Genomic DNA, 17,190 nt, shown 5'->3' with positions numbered 1-17,190 from the left:
TACGCCAGTGTTATCGAACCATGGTTTATTTACTTGCATGTACACCAATTTTTGCCTGAGATGTTCTCCGAACTTTCTTCTCACAGACCCCAACTAATATAGGGCAGCATTTACAAAAGAATCACAAAGAAGTGTATAAAAACCATCCACATTCAACTGGGACGTTATATTTGATTGGCAGGGGCTAGTATAGGGAAGCTCTCGAGGAAAACAGAAATATGTGCGCATGCGCGTGGTGCAACGCACGTCACACAGCACATTCATTCACATGCGGAGCAAGCTGTTGTAAGAGTAGGAACTAGGAAAAATGGGGAAACTAAATGTATCGATGCTTCGTTACCTATCAAAAGAGGACTTTCGTGTTCTTACAGCAGTAAGTACCCGCGCGTTGACGTTGTAGTGTAAAATACATGGATTAGGTTTACGCATCCAGAATATCATAGTTCGGAATCTACATGTTTTAATGTGTGGTCCTATATGCATAATTCTGTGTGTGCTAGTAGTAGTAGTATTAGTATTAGATCTAGAATCTAGGATTAATGACATGTTAATTAGTCTAAAGGTAAAGACCAGTATTGGAAACGCCCCAATCTCAAAAAATGAAATGGAAGCTCTTATTACCAATCATGTGAAAGAATATGTTTTGACTAATAGATCTACATGATGATGAAAATTTTGCCGGGAAACCGGTCTGGAGGTCTAACGTTAGAGTAGATTCTAGAGTAAAGGAGCCGGTAATCGGCCAGCTCCTGTTTTCGGCCGATTGGTTGGATGCAAGGTAAAATCACTCTAAAATACATAGCATAATAGCATAACACATATCCCACACATACCATACCAGTGTCACTGAAGAACCACATTTGCAATGAAAAATATATCCTAAAATATCACATTTTAGCGATGTAATCGGCGGTCCCGCTACCCGAATCTGAAAAATCGAGTATCTTACGCGTGTCTGTAAGAAATATGGGTACCATAAAATTAGGGTGTCTGATCGCGCACCCGATGTTGTGTGCTAAAATTCTTCCCATAGAGATTACACGCATCCCTATGCAGCCTACGTGCATTGCGCGACCATGCAAAAAAAGTCAATTTTTTTTTTTTCAAATAGAGATTCAAACCTTTATCAGTTGTGATCCTGAAGGTGATAATCAATGAATGAGGTGTCATATGAAAGAGCAGGTGAATTCCAATATTTCCAAAGGGGCGTAGCCCCCGAAATTCTAAAAATATCTTGGTCAAAACAGCAATTTAAACATTGTGTCCTGGCTAACTCTGAGGTTTGTCACTTTTGAGATATGACGCCCCGATCGATAAGTAGTCCCAGTCCTAAGGAACAATTCTATGTGATTATATTTTCGCTAGCCCCCAGGGATCACAACTGATAACAGTTTAAAAATACCCTTCTCGCTATTTGGTGGATCAGCTAATTAGGAGGCGTGCGCTCCGCTCAGTCCAAACCATGGTTACATCGCGTAACATCTCCGCGCACGAACGAAACCCCAAATTCAATTACACATTATAGTGACTGAAATTATGGTTGGCAATTCCCTCGATAAACCCGGAAGTGAATACACGTTATAGTCAATGGCAATATCGCGGCAATATCGCGTTGTCTCCGCGATATTGCCATTGACTATAACGTGCATTCACTTCCGGGTTTATTGTGCGACGAACGCCAACCATACTAGTCAATCGCACATGTCGCGGAGACAGCGTAGCTCAAGCTGCAAGTCGCGGATTGGCTTAGCAGCATGCGTACGATATGCATACGCTTGCATATCGCGCGATACAGCTGTTTGGCTAAATTTAGCAAAACAACATCACTCTGCGTGGACGTCTTTTTCGTCGATTTTGACCAAAATGATATGAATATACCAGCGTGTTGGAGGGGCTGTAACTTTTGATAGAAACATCGGTGAGACTTGAAATTTGAAATGTATTATTCTGATAACATTTTTTATTCAAATATCAATCAAAAATGGTGAAAAACGATCCCAAATTGAAAATTGAAAAATCGTTCAGACACCCTAATAAAATGAGCTTTATTTCAAGTATTTTTCAGATTTAGAGCCCGATTTTGTGCTAGTCGCAAGCTCAAAAGTATCTCATCGCATGTATTAAATCAATGCAGCCGCACACCGCAACGCACACACGATATGTCTGTCTAATTCAGATTCCAACTTCCGATCACCGCTGTGCCTGTCTTCGGCCAGGCGAGCACCAGGGAGCTCCGGCGTGGGATACCTGCTCCGCCCGCTTGTGCTGTACATCAGCGCGGAAACGCACGGCGCGCGCGAGTGCTTCCTATTGACTTTGTACATGCGGCCGTAAACTGAAACGCTCGGCCGATAACTGGCTCCAAAACAGTGAAAATTGAAATGAATATTGTCATGGCAATTCGTAATTTTTTTCTGGGATTCTTTTTTTGTTTAAATAATAATAATATTTGCTTCATGATTTGAACAAGAAATGATAATAAATAGGAAGTAAAGAGTCCAAAAAATAGGAATTTGTCTTAAGTGGCCGAAAACGGGCTCCTTTACTCTAGACTACTAAGGTCAGGAGCCGGTTTTCGGCCACTTAAGACAAAATCCTATTTTTTGGACTCTTTACTTCCTATTTATAATAGGATTTTGTCTTAAGTGGCCAAAAACCCCCTCCTTTACTCTAGAGTAAACATGGTAAAGGAGGGGGTTTTCGGCCACGTAAGACAAAATCCTATTTTTTGGACTCTTTAGATCTAGGCCCTACTTCCTATTTATAATCATTTCTTGTTCAGTTCATGAAGCAAATATTATTATTATTTAAACAAAAAAAGAATCCCAGAAAAAAATCACGAATTGCCATGACAATATTCATTTCAATTTTTACTGTTTTGGAGCCACTTATCGACCTAGCAATTCAGTTTACGACCGCATGTACAAAGTCAATAGGAAGCGTGCCGTGCGTTTCCGCGCTGATCTATGGCACAAGCGGGCAGAGCAGGTATCCCACGCCGGAGCTCCCGGGTGCTCGCCTGGTCGAAGACTAGCACTGCGGTGATCGGAAGTTGGAATCTGAATTAGACAGACATATCGTGTGTGCATTGCGGGGTCCGGCTGCATTGATTTAATACATGCGATGAAATACTTTTGAGGTTGCGACTAACACAAAATCGGGCTCTAAATCTGATAAATACTTGAAATAAAGCTCATTTTATGGTACACATATTTCTTACATACACACGTAAGATACTCGATTTTTCAGATTTTGGTAGCGGGACCGCCGATTACATTGCTAAAATGTTATATTTTAGGATATATTTTCCATTGCAAATGTGGTTCTTCAGTGACTCTGGCATGGTATGGTATGTGTGGGGGTATGTGATATGCTATTATGCAATGTATTTTAAAGGGATTTTACCATGCATCCAACGGATCGGCCGAAAACTGAAGCTGGTCGTTTACCCCCTCCTTTACTCTAATAGTAGTCTAGAGTAACGGAGGGGTTTTTCGGCCACTTAAGACAAAATCCTATTTTTTGGACCCTTTACTTCCCATTTATTATCATTTCTTGATCAAATCATGAAGCAAATATTAATATTATTTAAACAAAAAAAGAATCCCAGAAAAAAAATCATGAATTGCCATGACAATATTAATTTCAATTTTCATTGTTTCGGAGGCAGTTATCGGCAAAGCGAACCAGTTTTCGGCCGCATGTACAAAGTCAATAGGAAGCACGCGCGCGCTGTGCGTTTCCGCGCTGATCTATTGCACTAGCAGGCAGAGCAGGTATCCCACGCCGGAGCTCGCCAGGCTGAAAACTAGTACCGCGGTGATCGGAAATTGGAATCTGAATTAGACAGAGATATCGTGTGTGCGTTGGGGTGTCCGGCTGCATTGATTTAATACATGCGGTGAGATACTTTTGAGCTTGCGACTAACACAAAATGGGCTCTAAATCTGAAAAATACTTGAAATAAAGCTCATTTTATGGTACCCATATTTCTTACAGACACGCGTAAGATACTTGATTTTTCAGATTCGGGTAGCAGGACTGTCAATTACATCGCTAAAATGTGATATTTTAAGATATATTTGCCATTGCAAATGTGGTTCTTCTGTGACTCTGGCATGGTATGGTATGTGTGGGATATGTGATATGCTGTGATGCGATGTATTTTAAAGGGATTTTACCATGCATCCAACCAATCGGCCGAAAAACTGAAGCTGGTCAATTACCCCCTCTTTTACTCTAGGGAGGCCAATGCCCAAATCTAACGTTTTAATTACTAATTTGTTTATAATAAAACAAACATTAAAAGATAGCATTTTCTTTCACTAAGAAAACTCACCCATCTGCCGACTCCAGAAGTTTCATAAAATAGGAGATATCCAGCTATTTTCTAGAACCTTCCTTCTACGCCTGGGCGTACGTAAGAGCCTTGAAACAATCAATTTCATGTCCCTGAAAATTACGTCGAGAATTAGACAGGCCCGAGGGAAAGGCGTGTCATTGACCGAACAACAAGTTCAAAATCATGAATCGGTCGCACACACCGAACCACTTTAACCAGGCAAGCCGCAATACAGACTGAAGTCCACAGAAGTTCCATGTCCCCTTTGCCCGAACTCTGCTATTCCAAACCACATTCTACCCAGATACTATCCGACTGTGGAACTCCTTACCATCTGCTGTCGTCGATTGCACCTCTTTGGAACTTTTCAAGCAGAAGGTGCAACACATCAAGCTCCGTTGAGCTTCAGACTGTTTTTTAGCTGCACATAGAATTCTTGTAGAGCCTTTTTACTTGCACTGTACACTCGGCACTTGACAAACACAAGGTACGATAATACGCCAACGGTGGACTGTACTATACTGGAAGAAGAAGAAGAAGAAGAAGTTGAAATCGAACCATCAATGTACGTACGACTACTACATCTACGAGTAAAAAAAGAAGGAAAGAACTAGATTTAATTCATTAATATTTACCTTAGATTGGTATTCCAATAACTTGATTTCCTAATGAGTATTCCTTATGATTTCAGTCGGAGATACACTGTACAATCAACAAGAACGACCTCCATAATTATCCATGCAGCTCACTCCCAGCGCTACACATGATACTACTACATATACAATGTACATGCATATCGCACATACGTACGTACTACGTATATGTAGTACCTGGATCTCTCTTTCTCTCTCTCTCTCTCTCTCTCTCTAAGCTGTCCGCGACAACACAATCACATCATCCAATCATATCTTTCCGTCCTAACTTCTCAATTGGAGTATAGACTGCTCACTAAGGCTGCGACGGGTAGTCGAATGCTCGAGTACCCGCACGGTTGACAACTACTCGGGTACGATTTCTCGTACCCGAATATTCGGCTGCCAAAAAAAAAAAAAAAAATGTCCAGGCCCACGCTTACCCGTGCCAGGGAGAGCGGCAGCCGCTGGCATGGTACTGTCGGTAAAAATGTTTCCCAACTCAAGCACTGTCAAACTCACCTTTCAGAAACTGGGACCAAATGTCCAGATTTCTGTTTGGACTTGGAGGAAAATGGATTATTCTGCCATCTTTGGTTTTTAAAACAGCATAGTTTACTGTTATTATTCTTATTAAATCGGCACCTTCAACTGCAACTCAAAGTAAAATTGCATGCGTTTTGGGCAAGGGACCTGGGAAACTGCTGAGTGGTATGGTAGTGGCAAAAAAAGAAAAAAAAGAAAAAAAAGTCAAACAATCTAAAAAGTAAAAAAAAAAATTTTAAATTAAAAAAAAATTATTAAAAAAACATGGCGCCCGAATATTCGAGTATTCGCTTGTGAGTCTGGGAGTGTTCTCGGGTACCTCATTACACTGTTGTGCACAGCCTTACTGCTCACGTAGACATTTTTTTACTGAAATATCTGTTTTAAACATTTTTCATATATGACTTACATGTACTGTACGAGCTCAACACTCGAGTCTCGTGCTGTGAGAATAAGGTACTGTGTGTGAGACTAGCCAAATTTGTTCGGTGGGCGTTCTGACCAGAGCTCATACATATTCATATTATGATGTTGCAATACACTGTACCTCCATATTTGGCTAGAACAATGACATTACTGTTCGCAGTTTTTCTTCTCATTTTGAGATGGCTGTAGCTATCGGCCTCAAACCAACGCAAGATTGACAAAAACATCGTACTCTATCTACCTTCGAATGTGCAGTTTTTAAAAATCTGCAATTAAAAAGATATAATCTTATTTCGTTATATCTTCTAGTTGTTAAAAGTGACATCTGTGCACATCTGATATGTTAATCTCTATCAAAAGTTATTTCATTTAAAATGGATTCCATTTTTAGGGTCTACCTTCTGCAATTGAGAAGGATTTTAGTGAGCTAACCTCCGCGCCCTCTAGGACCCCTCTAGTTTCACTTGTGTGCACGTTAATGTTCATCTGCTAACAGAATTATTGGATTCAAATACGTCAAAATCTGCAAGATCGTCAACAAATGGTGAAAGACCATTACAGATCCGTGATTATAGGTATGTTGTGGAGTGTACAATTGTGTATTTGTTATAGATTTTAAATACCGTATTTGCGGGCGTAAAGGCCGCACCGCCGCATAGGCCGCACCCCCAACTTTGACATTTCGTAGAGAAAAAAAAAAAAACGGACCAAAGAAAATAATTGTAATTTTCCCGTAGAACTCTATTTTTCCTACAAACTAATACCAAAATTATCAATCATTTTATAAATATACAGGAAGTTTACCTAAAAAATGATCGTAATTTAGCAAATCTTCATCGATTTTTAGGCAGATTAGCACATTCATGGGACACTAGAGGGCGCTTCGCATCCATACAGAAACCTGAATGACCAACCTATCGCAGGGTGGAAGCATGGTGGAAGGAATGATCTTTTTTATAATGTTATCCGGTCTTACCCCTATCGTACCGTCAAATGGAGAAAATAAACAAGCTTTTGTATTGTTATTAGAGATCTATCGAGGTTAGTTTGTCGCTTTAATTAATTAGATAGTCTCAATTATAATTCAAAATTATCTTACTGAAAAGTTAAGAACACCGATGATTGCACGCTGTGAATCTCTGAAGGTGCGTTGGATTTGTTAGCAACTCCAGCCCCGTAGCTCCCCACCACAGGGTGTGTGAGTAAGGTACCAAATCAAATAAGGTATCAAATTTGCTGCTGACGTGGTTCAGACTAGATCTTGTCCGATGTGTTTTCAAGTCAATTTTGTTAATATATTTTATTGTATGAAGTTTTGACTTGGGATTTTTACTCTTTCGGCGTAAAGGCCGCACACCGACTTTTTGATATTTTCTCTTCCAAAAATACTGCGGCCTTTACGCCGGCAAATACGGTATGGAGGTATCGCAACATCATAATATGAATATGTATGCGCTCCGGTCAGAACACTCGCCGAACAAATTTGGCTAGTCTCACACACAGTACCTTATTCTCACAGCACGAGACTCGTGTGTCGAGCTCGTACAGTAAGTCATATATGAAAAATGTTTAAAAAAGATATTTCAGTAAAAAAATGTCTACGTGAGCAGTCTATACTCCAATTGAGAAGTTAGGACGGAAAGATATGATTGGATGATGTGATTGTGAGTTCATGATACATAGTTGTCGTTTACAGCTAGAGAGAGAGAGAGAGAAAGAGAGATCCAGGTACTACGTATACATGTATGTAGTACGTACGCATGTGCGATATGCATGTAGTATCATGTGTAGCCCTGTGAGTGTGAGCTGGATTATGGAGGTTGTTCTAATTGTTGATTGTACAGTAGAACTCCGACTGAAATCATAAGGAATACTCATGAGGAAATCAAGTTATTGGAATACCAATCTAAGGTAAATATTAATAAATTAGATCTACCGTATTTGCCAGCGTAAAGGCCGCAGTATTTTTGGAAGAGAAAATATCAAAAAGTGCGGCGAAAGAGTAAAAAAAAAAAAAAAGTACCGGTAAGTCAAAACCAGCACGAATTTGCACATATGGGACTAGATCTATGAACAGTACAATAACTATACCACTACGGTACATTTCCACACATCTTACCGACAATTTTATCTTGCATTGTTGACATGAAGACGAAAATAAACTTCTAAAAAAAACATCTGCTGATAGATCTTGATCTAAGTTCCTGCCCATGCATTGCAAAAGTAAAAGAAGGGCCCGTTTAACGGAGCTGCCGCGAAGCATCCAGCACGCGAAGTCGCTATTTTCAATCCATTTCAATACACAAGAGAGAGGGGCAATGTATACATCACAGAAAACTACATAGGCTAGCATCAGTGTGGGATGGCCGAGCGGTCTAAGGTGGTGATTTTAGTCACATCAACATTTGTACGCAAGAGATCAAATCCCGACTTTGACAAAAGTTTTTTTTTTTTTTTTTTTTTTTTTTTTTTTAAATGTCAAAATCGGGGGTGCGGCCTATACGGCGCTGCAGCCTTATTGCCGGGAAATACGGTAGTTCTTTCCTTCTTTTTTTACTCGTAGATGTAGTAGTCGTACATACATTGATGGTTCGATTTCGACTTCAGCCTGTATTGCGGCTTGCCGGGTTCGGTGTGTGCGACCGATTCAAGGCTAGCCGGATAATGAATGTACTTTTGCGCGAAGATTTGAACTTGTTGTTCAGGCAATGACATGCCTATTCCCTCGGGCCTGTCTAATTCGCGACGTAATTTTCGGGGACATGAAATTGATTGTTTCAAGGCTCTTACGTACGGCCAGGCGTAGAAGTAAGGGCCTAGAAAAGAGCTGGATATCTCCTATTTTATGGAACTTTAGGTGTCGGCAGATGGGTGAGTTTTCTTAGTGAAAGAAAATGCTTTCTTTTAAAAGTTGTTTTATTATAAACAAATTATTAATTAAAAAGTTAGATTTTGGCATTGGCCTCCCTACTATTTGGTCAATTAGTAATAGGGTGTCTGATCGCGCACCCGATGTTGTGTGCTAAAAATGCTCCCCATAGAGATTGCACGCATCCCTATGTGGTCTACGTGCATTGCGCGACCATGCAAAATTGGTCAATGATTTTATGAAAAAAATTGAAATTCAAACCTTTAGGTCTTGTGATCCTGAAGTAGGCAAATTCATGCAAAAAAATATATTCAAAAAATGGACTTGAAACCACATCAGACAATTAGTCTGAACCGAGTCAGGAGCAAATTTGAAGAAATTATATTTTTAATTGTTGTACAACCAAAGATAGAAGAAGAAAAGTATTCGTCCTCTTAATCGTACATGTAAAAATGTCTGTAGACATTCGACAGCTGAAAATGACGCGCACGGTTGCGTTACGTGCATTCTCGAAACCAAAATCGTACCTCGCACACACATTGTTACCATACCACGAATGGTCCGTCGTGGGAAGCTAGCGAGCTAGGAGTTTGCTAACGATACCATTGCACCTTCGGAGCTCCACAGCGCGCAATATTAGCGGAACTCGAAAGGTTCGTGGTGGGAAGGTGGCGGGCTAGCTTTTTGCCAAAACAACACTAGATCGGCTGCTGGCAAAACGAAAATAACTACAATCAAGAATAGGCCTGAGTCATCACGGGTTTTGCTGAACCCGGGTTTGACTTGAAAATTTCGGGTGGTGACCAGGTACCCGAAATTTTCACCACTGACACTAAAAATCGTGTGCATGTGGCGGCGGGGGTTAAGATTTAGTTGCTGTTTTATAATGCGACGAAAGAGACAGTTACTGCCTTCAAAACAATAAAATAAATCAATTCAATTAAATTAAGATGCTTTAAAAAATAAAAAGATATTGTTTCAGTTGACTGTAGGTGTTTTTATCGCTCTAAAATTAACTGCAAGAAAGGAATTGTGGTACCGATCGAGTGCGTTCAGAAACGGAAGTGGAAATATGACCCACTGAAGACAGAGCAAGAAAGTACCACACACAGGAAGCAGTTTGGGATTGGGGGGGCAAACATTCCAGGGGGCTCACCTTCCAGGGGCACTGACGTAATGAGAAAAAACGTTCGGAAGGGGGGGGGGGCAGACGCAAAATCTGCATCACCACCAGTCTTACACGTTACATGCAGGTCCCGCGGAACGTTTTTCAAAGTGGAGTATTAACGATCAGGTAGAGCGTAAATTGGCTTGGGGTCAAGGGCATGAGCCTGGGCAGGGGGTCAAGGGGCTGAGCCCTTGAAAGCTCTGGAGTTATAGGTATTTAATTACGGTAAGATGAGCATCCAGGGGCGCCTAAGGGCCCTTGGTAGGGTCCAGGGGGAAGAGCCTCCAGAAGCTCAGGGGTTTGGGGTATTTGATTGCGGTCAGATGAACATCCAGGGGCCCCCTTAGGGCCCTTGGTGGGTTCCAGGGGGCAGAGCCCCCGGAAGCTCAGGGGTTTTGGGTATTTAATTACGGTCAGATGAGCATCCAGGACCCGTCTTAGGGCCCGTGCTGGGGTACCAGGGGCATAACCCCAGGAAGCTCAGGTTTTTTAGGTATTTAATTACGGTCAGAGGAGCATCCAGGGGCCCGCCTGAGGGCCCTTGGTGGGGTCCAGGGGGCATAACTCCTGGAAGCCCAGGGTTTTTAGGTATTTAATTACGGTCAGATGAGCATTTTTATACCTTATTTGTGACATTGGCAGGTCACTTATTTTTTCTCTCCGTTCTTTCTTTCTTTTTCTCTTTAACATACTTTTTCAAAAAGTGAGGGGGGGGGGATTAAAAATACAAACCATGTTGACTACTTTACTTTTTTTTTTTCTTTTTTTTCGAGAGGGGGGGGGGGGGGCAAAAATGCGTTTTGCCCCCCCCCCCCCCACTTCCGGCACCTATGACCACACACAAGACTAAAATGTTGATCAGACTATTACAATTAAATCGTACTACTACAGGCATTAATTATGCATTATGCCGGTGGCATACTTTGGATTCAGCAGCGTTACGCCGCCGCGTCGTCATATTATTTTATTCTTGTGTGCGCTCTAACTGCCACATTCCTTGACGGATTTCTTTAAAATTTTGTATGGAGGTGTATCGTGGTATAATCTCAACATCTATAACTTTTGGTGATGCTGCCCACAGTGTTCCGTCTTTTATAGGGTAAAAGGCCATATTTTATTCTTGTGTGCGCTCTAACTGCATCATTCCTTGACGGATTTCTTTCAAATTTTGTATGGAGGTGTATCTTGGTTTATACAACACCTACGTGGATCCTTGTCATTTGATTGGAGGATTGTTGGTCACATGATTTTCAATAGATGTTATATTGCACGGTCGTGCATTTTTGGTTATATGCGCAGTGCATTTTGGGTTATATGCAGACTGCGTACCTCTCAGCCGTGCGCGCGCGTATCCCTGCGTGTCTCTGACGCGAAGGCAATCTGAATGTTATCGAGAAGCTAGGCTTGACTCCAACTTTAATTTATCTTTAATATAAGGAGTAAAGCATAATTTGTTGATTAACGTTCTATTAGATCTTCTTCGATGTTGTATAAAACAATTCGTTGAAAGATTAACGTTTCTATTCAACTCGGCTGACGCCTCGTTGAATCTTTCAATCTTTCAACTCATGAAAATATTCGCACTATTGAACTCATAATCATTCATTATTTGTATAATAATCTACACACCTATAACTTTTGGTGATGCTGCCCCCAGTGTTCCGTCTTTTATAGGGTAAAAGGCCATATTTTATTCTTGTGTGCGCTCTAACTGCATCATTCCTCGACGGATTTCTTTCAAATTTTGTATGGAGGTGTATCTTGGTATAACCTACATACCTATAACTTTTGGTGATGCTGCCCCCAGTGTTCCGTCTTCTATAGGTTAAAAGGCCATATTTTTTTGGATGGTTTGTGTGTGCTCTATAGGCCACATTTTTCAAGGGATTTTGTTCAAATTTTTAACAAAGATGTATCTTGGTATAATCTACAAGGATATAGATTTTGGTGATGCTGCCTCTAGTGTTCCGTCTTTTACAGGGCAGGCCTGATAAAAACCAGATTTAAATCGGTTTCCAGATTTTTTTTTGATTTTTTTTTTCTTCCCTATTTTATTCTGATTTTCCCGATATCCCTCTTATATTCTCTATTCTTCCCTATGTTTCCCTATTTTTTTCCCAATTTTGTCCCAATTTTCTTACTCGAAATGGGGGAATGTTGTTAAATGCCATTTTTTCCTCGCGAATCCTCTTTATTTTTCTTACTCAAGGGGGACGTGGTTGAGAGGAAAACAAAAAACATATTTTTTTTTTAGTGCTCACTATCACCCCTGCAGGGTCAAAGGTCATATTTTGATAGATGTCTTTGTGGCACTCTAGTTTGCGGTCTAACTGCATCATTCCTTAACGAATTTCTTTCAAATTTTGTATGAAGGTGTATCTTGGTATAATCTACAGACCTACAACTTTTGGTGATGCTGTCCCCAGTTTTCCGTCTTGTATAGGGTCAAGAGTTCATATTTTGGTGGGTCTCTAGTTTGCGCCCTGCAGATCATATTTCATGATGGATTTCTTTCAAATTTTGTATAGAGAATTAGAAATGTATCTTGTTACCAATCAACACTTTGGGTGAAGCTGCCCTCATTGTTCCGTCTTTTATATGGTCAAAGGTCAAATATGTCTTTAATGCGCTCTAACTGCCACATTTCTTGACGGATTTCTTTCAAATGTTGTATGGAGGTGTGTCTTAGTACAATCATCTACACTTTTTTAGTGTTTGGTGATGCTGCCACCTGTGTTCCGTCTGTTATAGGGTCAAAGGTCATATTTTGGTGGCTGTCTTTTGTGCGCTCTAACTGCCACATTTCTCGACAGATTTCTTTCAAATTTTCTACAGAGATGCATTATACTCTAATCTACACACATACTGCCGGGGGATACATTCGCATTGCGCGGCAATACAGATTGCGATATTTCTAGTTTAATTGTCAAAATATATTCACAACATAATGGTTTAACCTTGATAGTTTTATGAAGGAAAATAAATTAAAGCAGAAGTTACGAGTCAAGCTTGATATGCATGTTTACATCCCTACACAGTCATCTGACCTGATCGGAACAATAAGCATTAAACCGATTAAAAAACATCACGTATTTAAGGGACTTCAATTCAATAAAATTACCGTAAATTAATAATTTTCTTTGAGTAATAATACTATAGATATTCATAATATCTTACAGAAATAATGATATTTCATGAACTACGTACTCGATATCGAGTTCAGCTAGCCATCATTTTGAAATGAGACGTAATTGTCAGTCATGCAGCGCAGTTGACTATAGATGGCGGCAGAGAGGAAAATATCACGTGATCGGTTTAATGCTTATTGTTCCGATCAGGTCGGGTGACGGTGTAGGGATGTAAACATGCACATCAAGCTTGACTCGTAACTTCTGCTTGCCGTTATACACGCATTTTTAGAACGATGTTTTTTCAAGAGCTTTCATTTTTTTTCCTTCATCAAACTATCAAGGGTAAACCATTATGTTGTGGATATATTTTGACAATTAAAGTAATGCCTATTAGTATTACGATTTAATTGCAATAGTCTGATCAACATTTTAGTCTTGTGTGTGGCACTTTCTTTCTCTGTCTTCATGGTCTTCAGTGGGTCATAGATCTATTTCCACTTCCGTTTCTAAACACACTCAATCGGTACCACGAAGCGTGATTCCTTTCTTGCAGCCTCAATTTTAAAGCGATAAAAACACCTACCGTCAACTGAAACAATATTCATTTATTTCTAAAGCATATTTATTTGATTATATTTAAATATAAGATTGTGAATTGCATATTTTTAGTTCTATATTTCAAAATATCAGTGTGAAATTTAATTTTGAAAAACCTGAAAACCCAAAACCGGGTTTCAGCTCGACGGTCGGGGCCCGGGCGGGGACCCGTTTCGACTCAGGCCTAGCCTAATCGGGAACATCGTCGGTTTCCTTAACTTTTCAGTGAGATAATTCTGAATTCTAATTGAGACTATAATAATAAATTAAATCAACCAAGAAACCTCGGTAGATCTCTTATAACTATACAAAAGCTTCACGGTAGAGGTTTACGGTACACCATGTGTAAAGTCCTAGAAGGACTAAGGAAAGTGGATAGAAAATAGAAGTGAAAATAGAAAGGCGAGAAAGTGGAGGTTGGAAGGAAGAGTATCTTTCAGAAGTAAGTATAGTCCTGAAAAGGACTGTAAACCAGAAAGTTGTAGATAGGATGAGAGGTTTGAGTAGAAGACTGGATTGAGTTGGAGAGTTGAGTAGAGTTGCAGAGCAGGAGCAGGAGAGTAGACTCGACGTTTCGGACAGGTTGACTGTCCGTCTTCAGGAGTGAGTGTCCGTCACTCACTCCTGAAGACGGACAGTCAACCTGTCCGAAACGTCGAGTCTACTCTCCTGCTCCTGCTCTGCAACTCTACTCAACTCTCCAACTCAATCCAGTCTTCTACTCAAACCTCTCATCCTATCTACAACTTTCTGGTTTACAGTCCTTTTCAGGACTATACTCACTTCTGAAAGATACTCTTCCTTCCAACCTCCACTTTCTCGCCTTTCTATTTTCACTTCTATCCACTTTCCTTAGTCCTTCTAGGACTTTACACATGGTGTACCGTAAACCTCTACCGTGATTATTCATACCACCATGCAAACCTTCAAACATCATCTAATACAAAAGCTTGTTTATTACTTCATTTGACATTTTGTTTTCGAGCCATTTTTTCGTGCGTGAGTCAATGCAAACTATGTATTACCAAACTTTCAACACACAAGGACAGGGAGCACTCACGGACCTCGTATCAAATTTGTTGCAAAAAACATTTTCAAGGGTGATTTTGAAGCAGTGAAGAAAATTTGCGCTGCGATGCGCAGAAATATACTCGAAAGAAACTTTAAAAATCACACCTGAATTTTCAGAAAATCACACCTGTATTTTCAGAAAATCGTATTTGTATTACCGAACCTAGTTGTGAGTTGTTTATAACTCAGATTTTATGAAGATTTGTCGGAAAAAAATGTCAATTTTTGTCTCGCCTGCGTAGCAAAAAGCGAGACATAGGCGCCGCTTTTCCGGTGACAGCGACGGCGGCGGCGTCAACATCAAAAACTTAACCTGAGGTAAAGTTTTTGAATTTTTGATATAATTTTGAAAGTATAAGTTCTTAGTCAATGAAACTTGTACTATAGGGTTATCAACTATCCCCAAATATGTGAGTAGAATTTCAGGTCACAAAGTCGAGGTCAAAGGTCATTTCAGGTCAACAGACTTGGACTATGTTGTGGCATCATCATCGAAAACTTAACCTAAGGTTAAGTTTTTGAATTTTTTATATAGGTTTGAAAGTATAAGTTCTTAGTCAATGAAACTTAGACTATAGGGTTATCAAGTATCCCCAATCATGTGAGTAGAATTTCAGGTCACAAAATTAAGGTCAAAGGTTATTTCAGGTCAACAGACTTGGACTATGTTGTGGCATCATCATCGAAAACTTAACCTAAGGTTAAGTTTTTGAATTTTTTATATAGGTTTGAAAGTATAAGTTCTTAGTCAATGAAACTTAGACTATAGGGTTATCAAGTATCCCCAATCATGTGAGTAGAATTTCAGGTCACAAAATTAAGGTCAAAGGTTATTTCAGGTCAACAGACTTGGACCATGTTGTAGCATCATCATCGAAAACTTAACCTAAGGTTGAGATTTTTAATTTTTGATATAATATTGAAAGTATAAGTTCTTAGTCAATGAAATTTGGACTATAGGGTTATCAAGTATCCCCAATCATGTGAGTAGTATTTCAGGTCACTAAGTCAAGGTCAAAGGTCATTTTAGGTCAACAAATTTAGACTGTGTTGTGGCATCAACATCAAGATTTTGAATTTTTAGCATATTTTCAAAATTGTTTGTTCAAATTCCATGAAACTTGCACCCAAGGGTTATCAAGTATCACAAATCATATGACACAAATTTCAGGTCACAAGGTCAAAGGTCAGTAGACCTCGATTATGTTTTCACAACTGTATATAATAATTAATAATTTTTTAAAATTAATTTGTTCATATTTCATTCAAGTTATCGATCGTGGTACAATTACCGGTAATAGTAAATAATTCTTCTGATGATTCTTAGTCAATATTCACTTCAAAATGTGATTATATTCAGAGGATTTCATTTTGGGGGCCTGCTAATGGTCCACCCTGCCTATAAATAATGTTCCAACCTCAATTTTTCATCATATCGAATTGCGTAATGCAGGCGAGACCGCCGAGAGCGTTTCCCTTGTTTCCTTTTGGTGGTCATTTCTAGGCTAATATGTAAAAAGTTGCATCAGTAATGGGCCCGATGTTTCTCTTCTCGTACTCGCATGTTATTTCTACTTAGATTAAACATAGGATGGTTAGGGGTAAGACTGGATAACATTATAAAAAAGATTTATCCTTCCACCTCCCATATCCAAGTTTTGGGCTGATTATTGCCAACCCACCGCAGCAAGGCCATTCAGGTGAGGGGCCTCACCCCCAAAATTCTAAAAATATCTTGGTCAAAACAGCGATTGAAATGTTGCTTGCATCCTAGCTCGGAGATGACTCACTTTCCTGAGCCGAGCCCCTGCGGCTTAAGTAGGGCTAGACGTAAGGATAATACCCAGGTGCTTTTTTTTTTGCTAGCCCCAACAGTTTGAAAATACCCTTCCCACATATTTGGAATCAGCTAATTAGGGAGACGTGATCTCCGCTCAGTCCAAACCATGGTTACATCGCGGCGCACATAAATATGCATTCGGACCGCGCACGAAGCGAACCCGGAAGTCAATGCACGTTATATGGTATGGCTAGTGAATCGCGCTCCCAACCCAGAAGTGAGTACACGTTATAAGTCAATGGCGGTATTGCGGAAACAACGTCAGGTTTTTCGCATTCAGCTAGCAACATGTGTACGCGATGCATACGCATGCATACGTTTGGCTAAATTTAGCAAAACAACATCACTCTGCGTTTACGTCTTTTTCGTCGAGTCCGATCAAAATGATATGAATATTGCAGAGTTTTTAAAGGGCTGTATCTTTTGATAGAAACATTGGTGAGTCTTGAAATTTGAAATATATTATTATAATTGCACTTTTTATTCACATATTTAAAAAAAATGGTGAAAAACAATCCCAAATTGAAGATTGAAAAATCGTCCAGACACCCTACATTTATTTATTGGT

The 17,190-nt window shown here is 39.8% G+C and overlaps 1 protein-coding gene across 1 annotated transcript in view; it reads left to right on the top strand.

Annotated features, from left to right (window-relative positions):
- The first annotated feature begins 245 nt into the window (after positions 1-245).
- LOC579218 (serine/threonine-protein kinase rio2) overlaps positions 246-17,190 on the top strand; it is a 43,765-nt gene continuing 26,820 nt past the window's right edge. The window contains exon 1 of the mRNA XM_030976547.1: positions 246-373. Within this exon, the coding sequence (XP_030832407.1) occupies positions 308-373 (66 nt within the window). The 5' untranslated portion in view covers positions 246-307. The remainder of the gene's footprint in view (positions 374-17,190) is intronic.

The sequence above is a fragment of the Strongylocentrotus purpuratus genome, unplaced genomic scaffold (genome assembly GCF_000002235.5).
Source record: "Strongylocentrotus purpuratus isolate Spur 01 unplaced genomic scaffold, Spur_5.0 spur5_scaffold_9, whole genome shotgun sequence".
In the NCBI taxonomy this organism is placed as follows: domain Eukaryota; kingdom Metazoa; phylum Echinodermata; class Echinoidea; order Camarodonta; family Strongylocentrotidae; genus Strongylocentrotus; species Strongylocentrotus purpuratus.
This window is presented reverse-complemented; position numbering and strand designations above follow the sequence as displayed.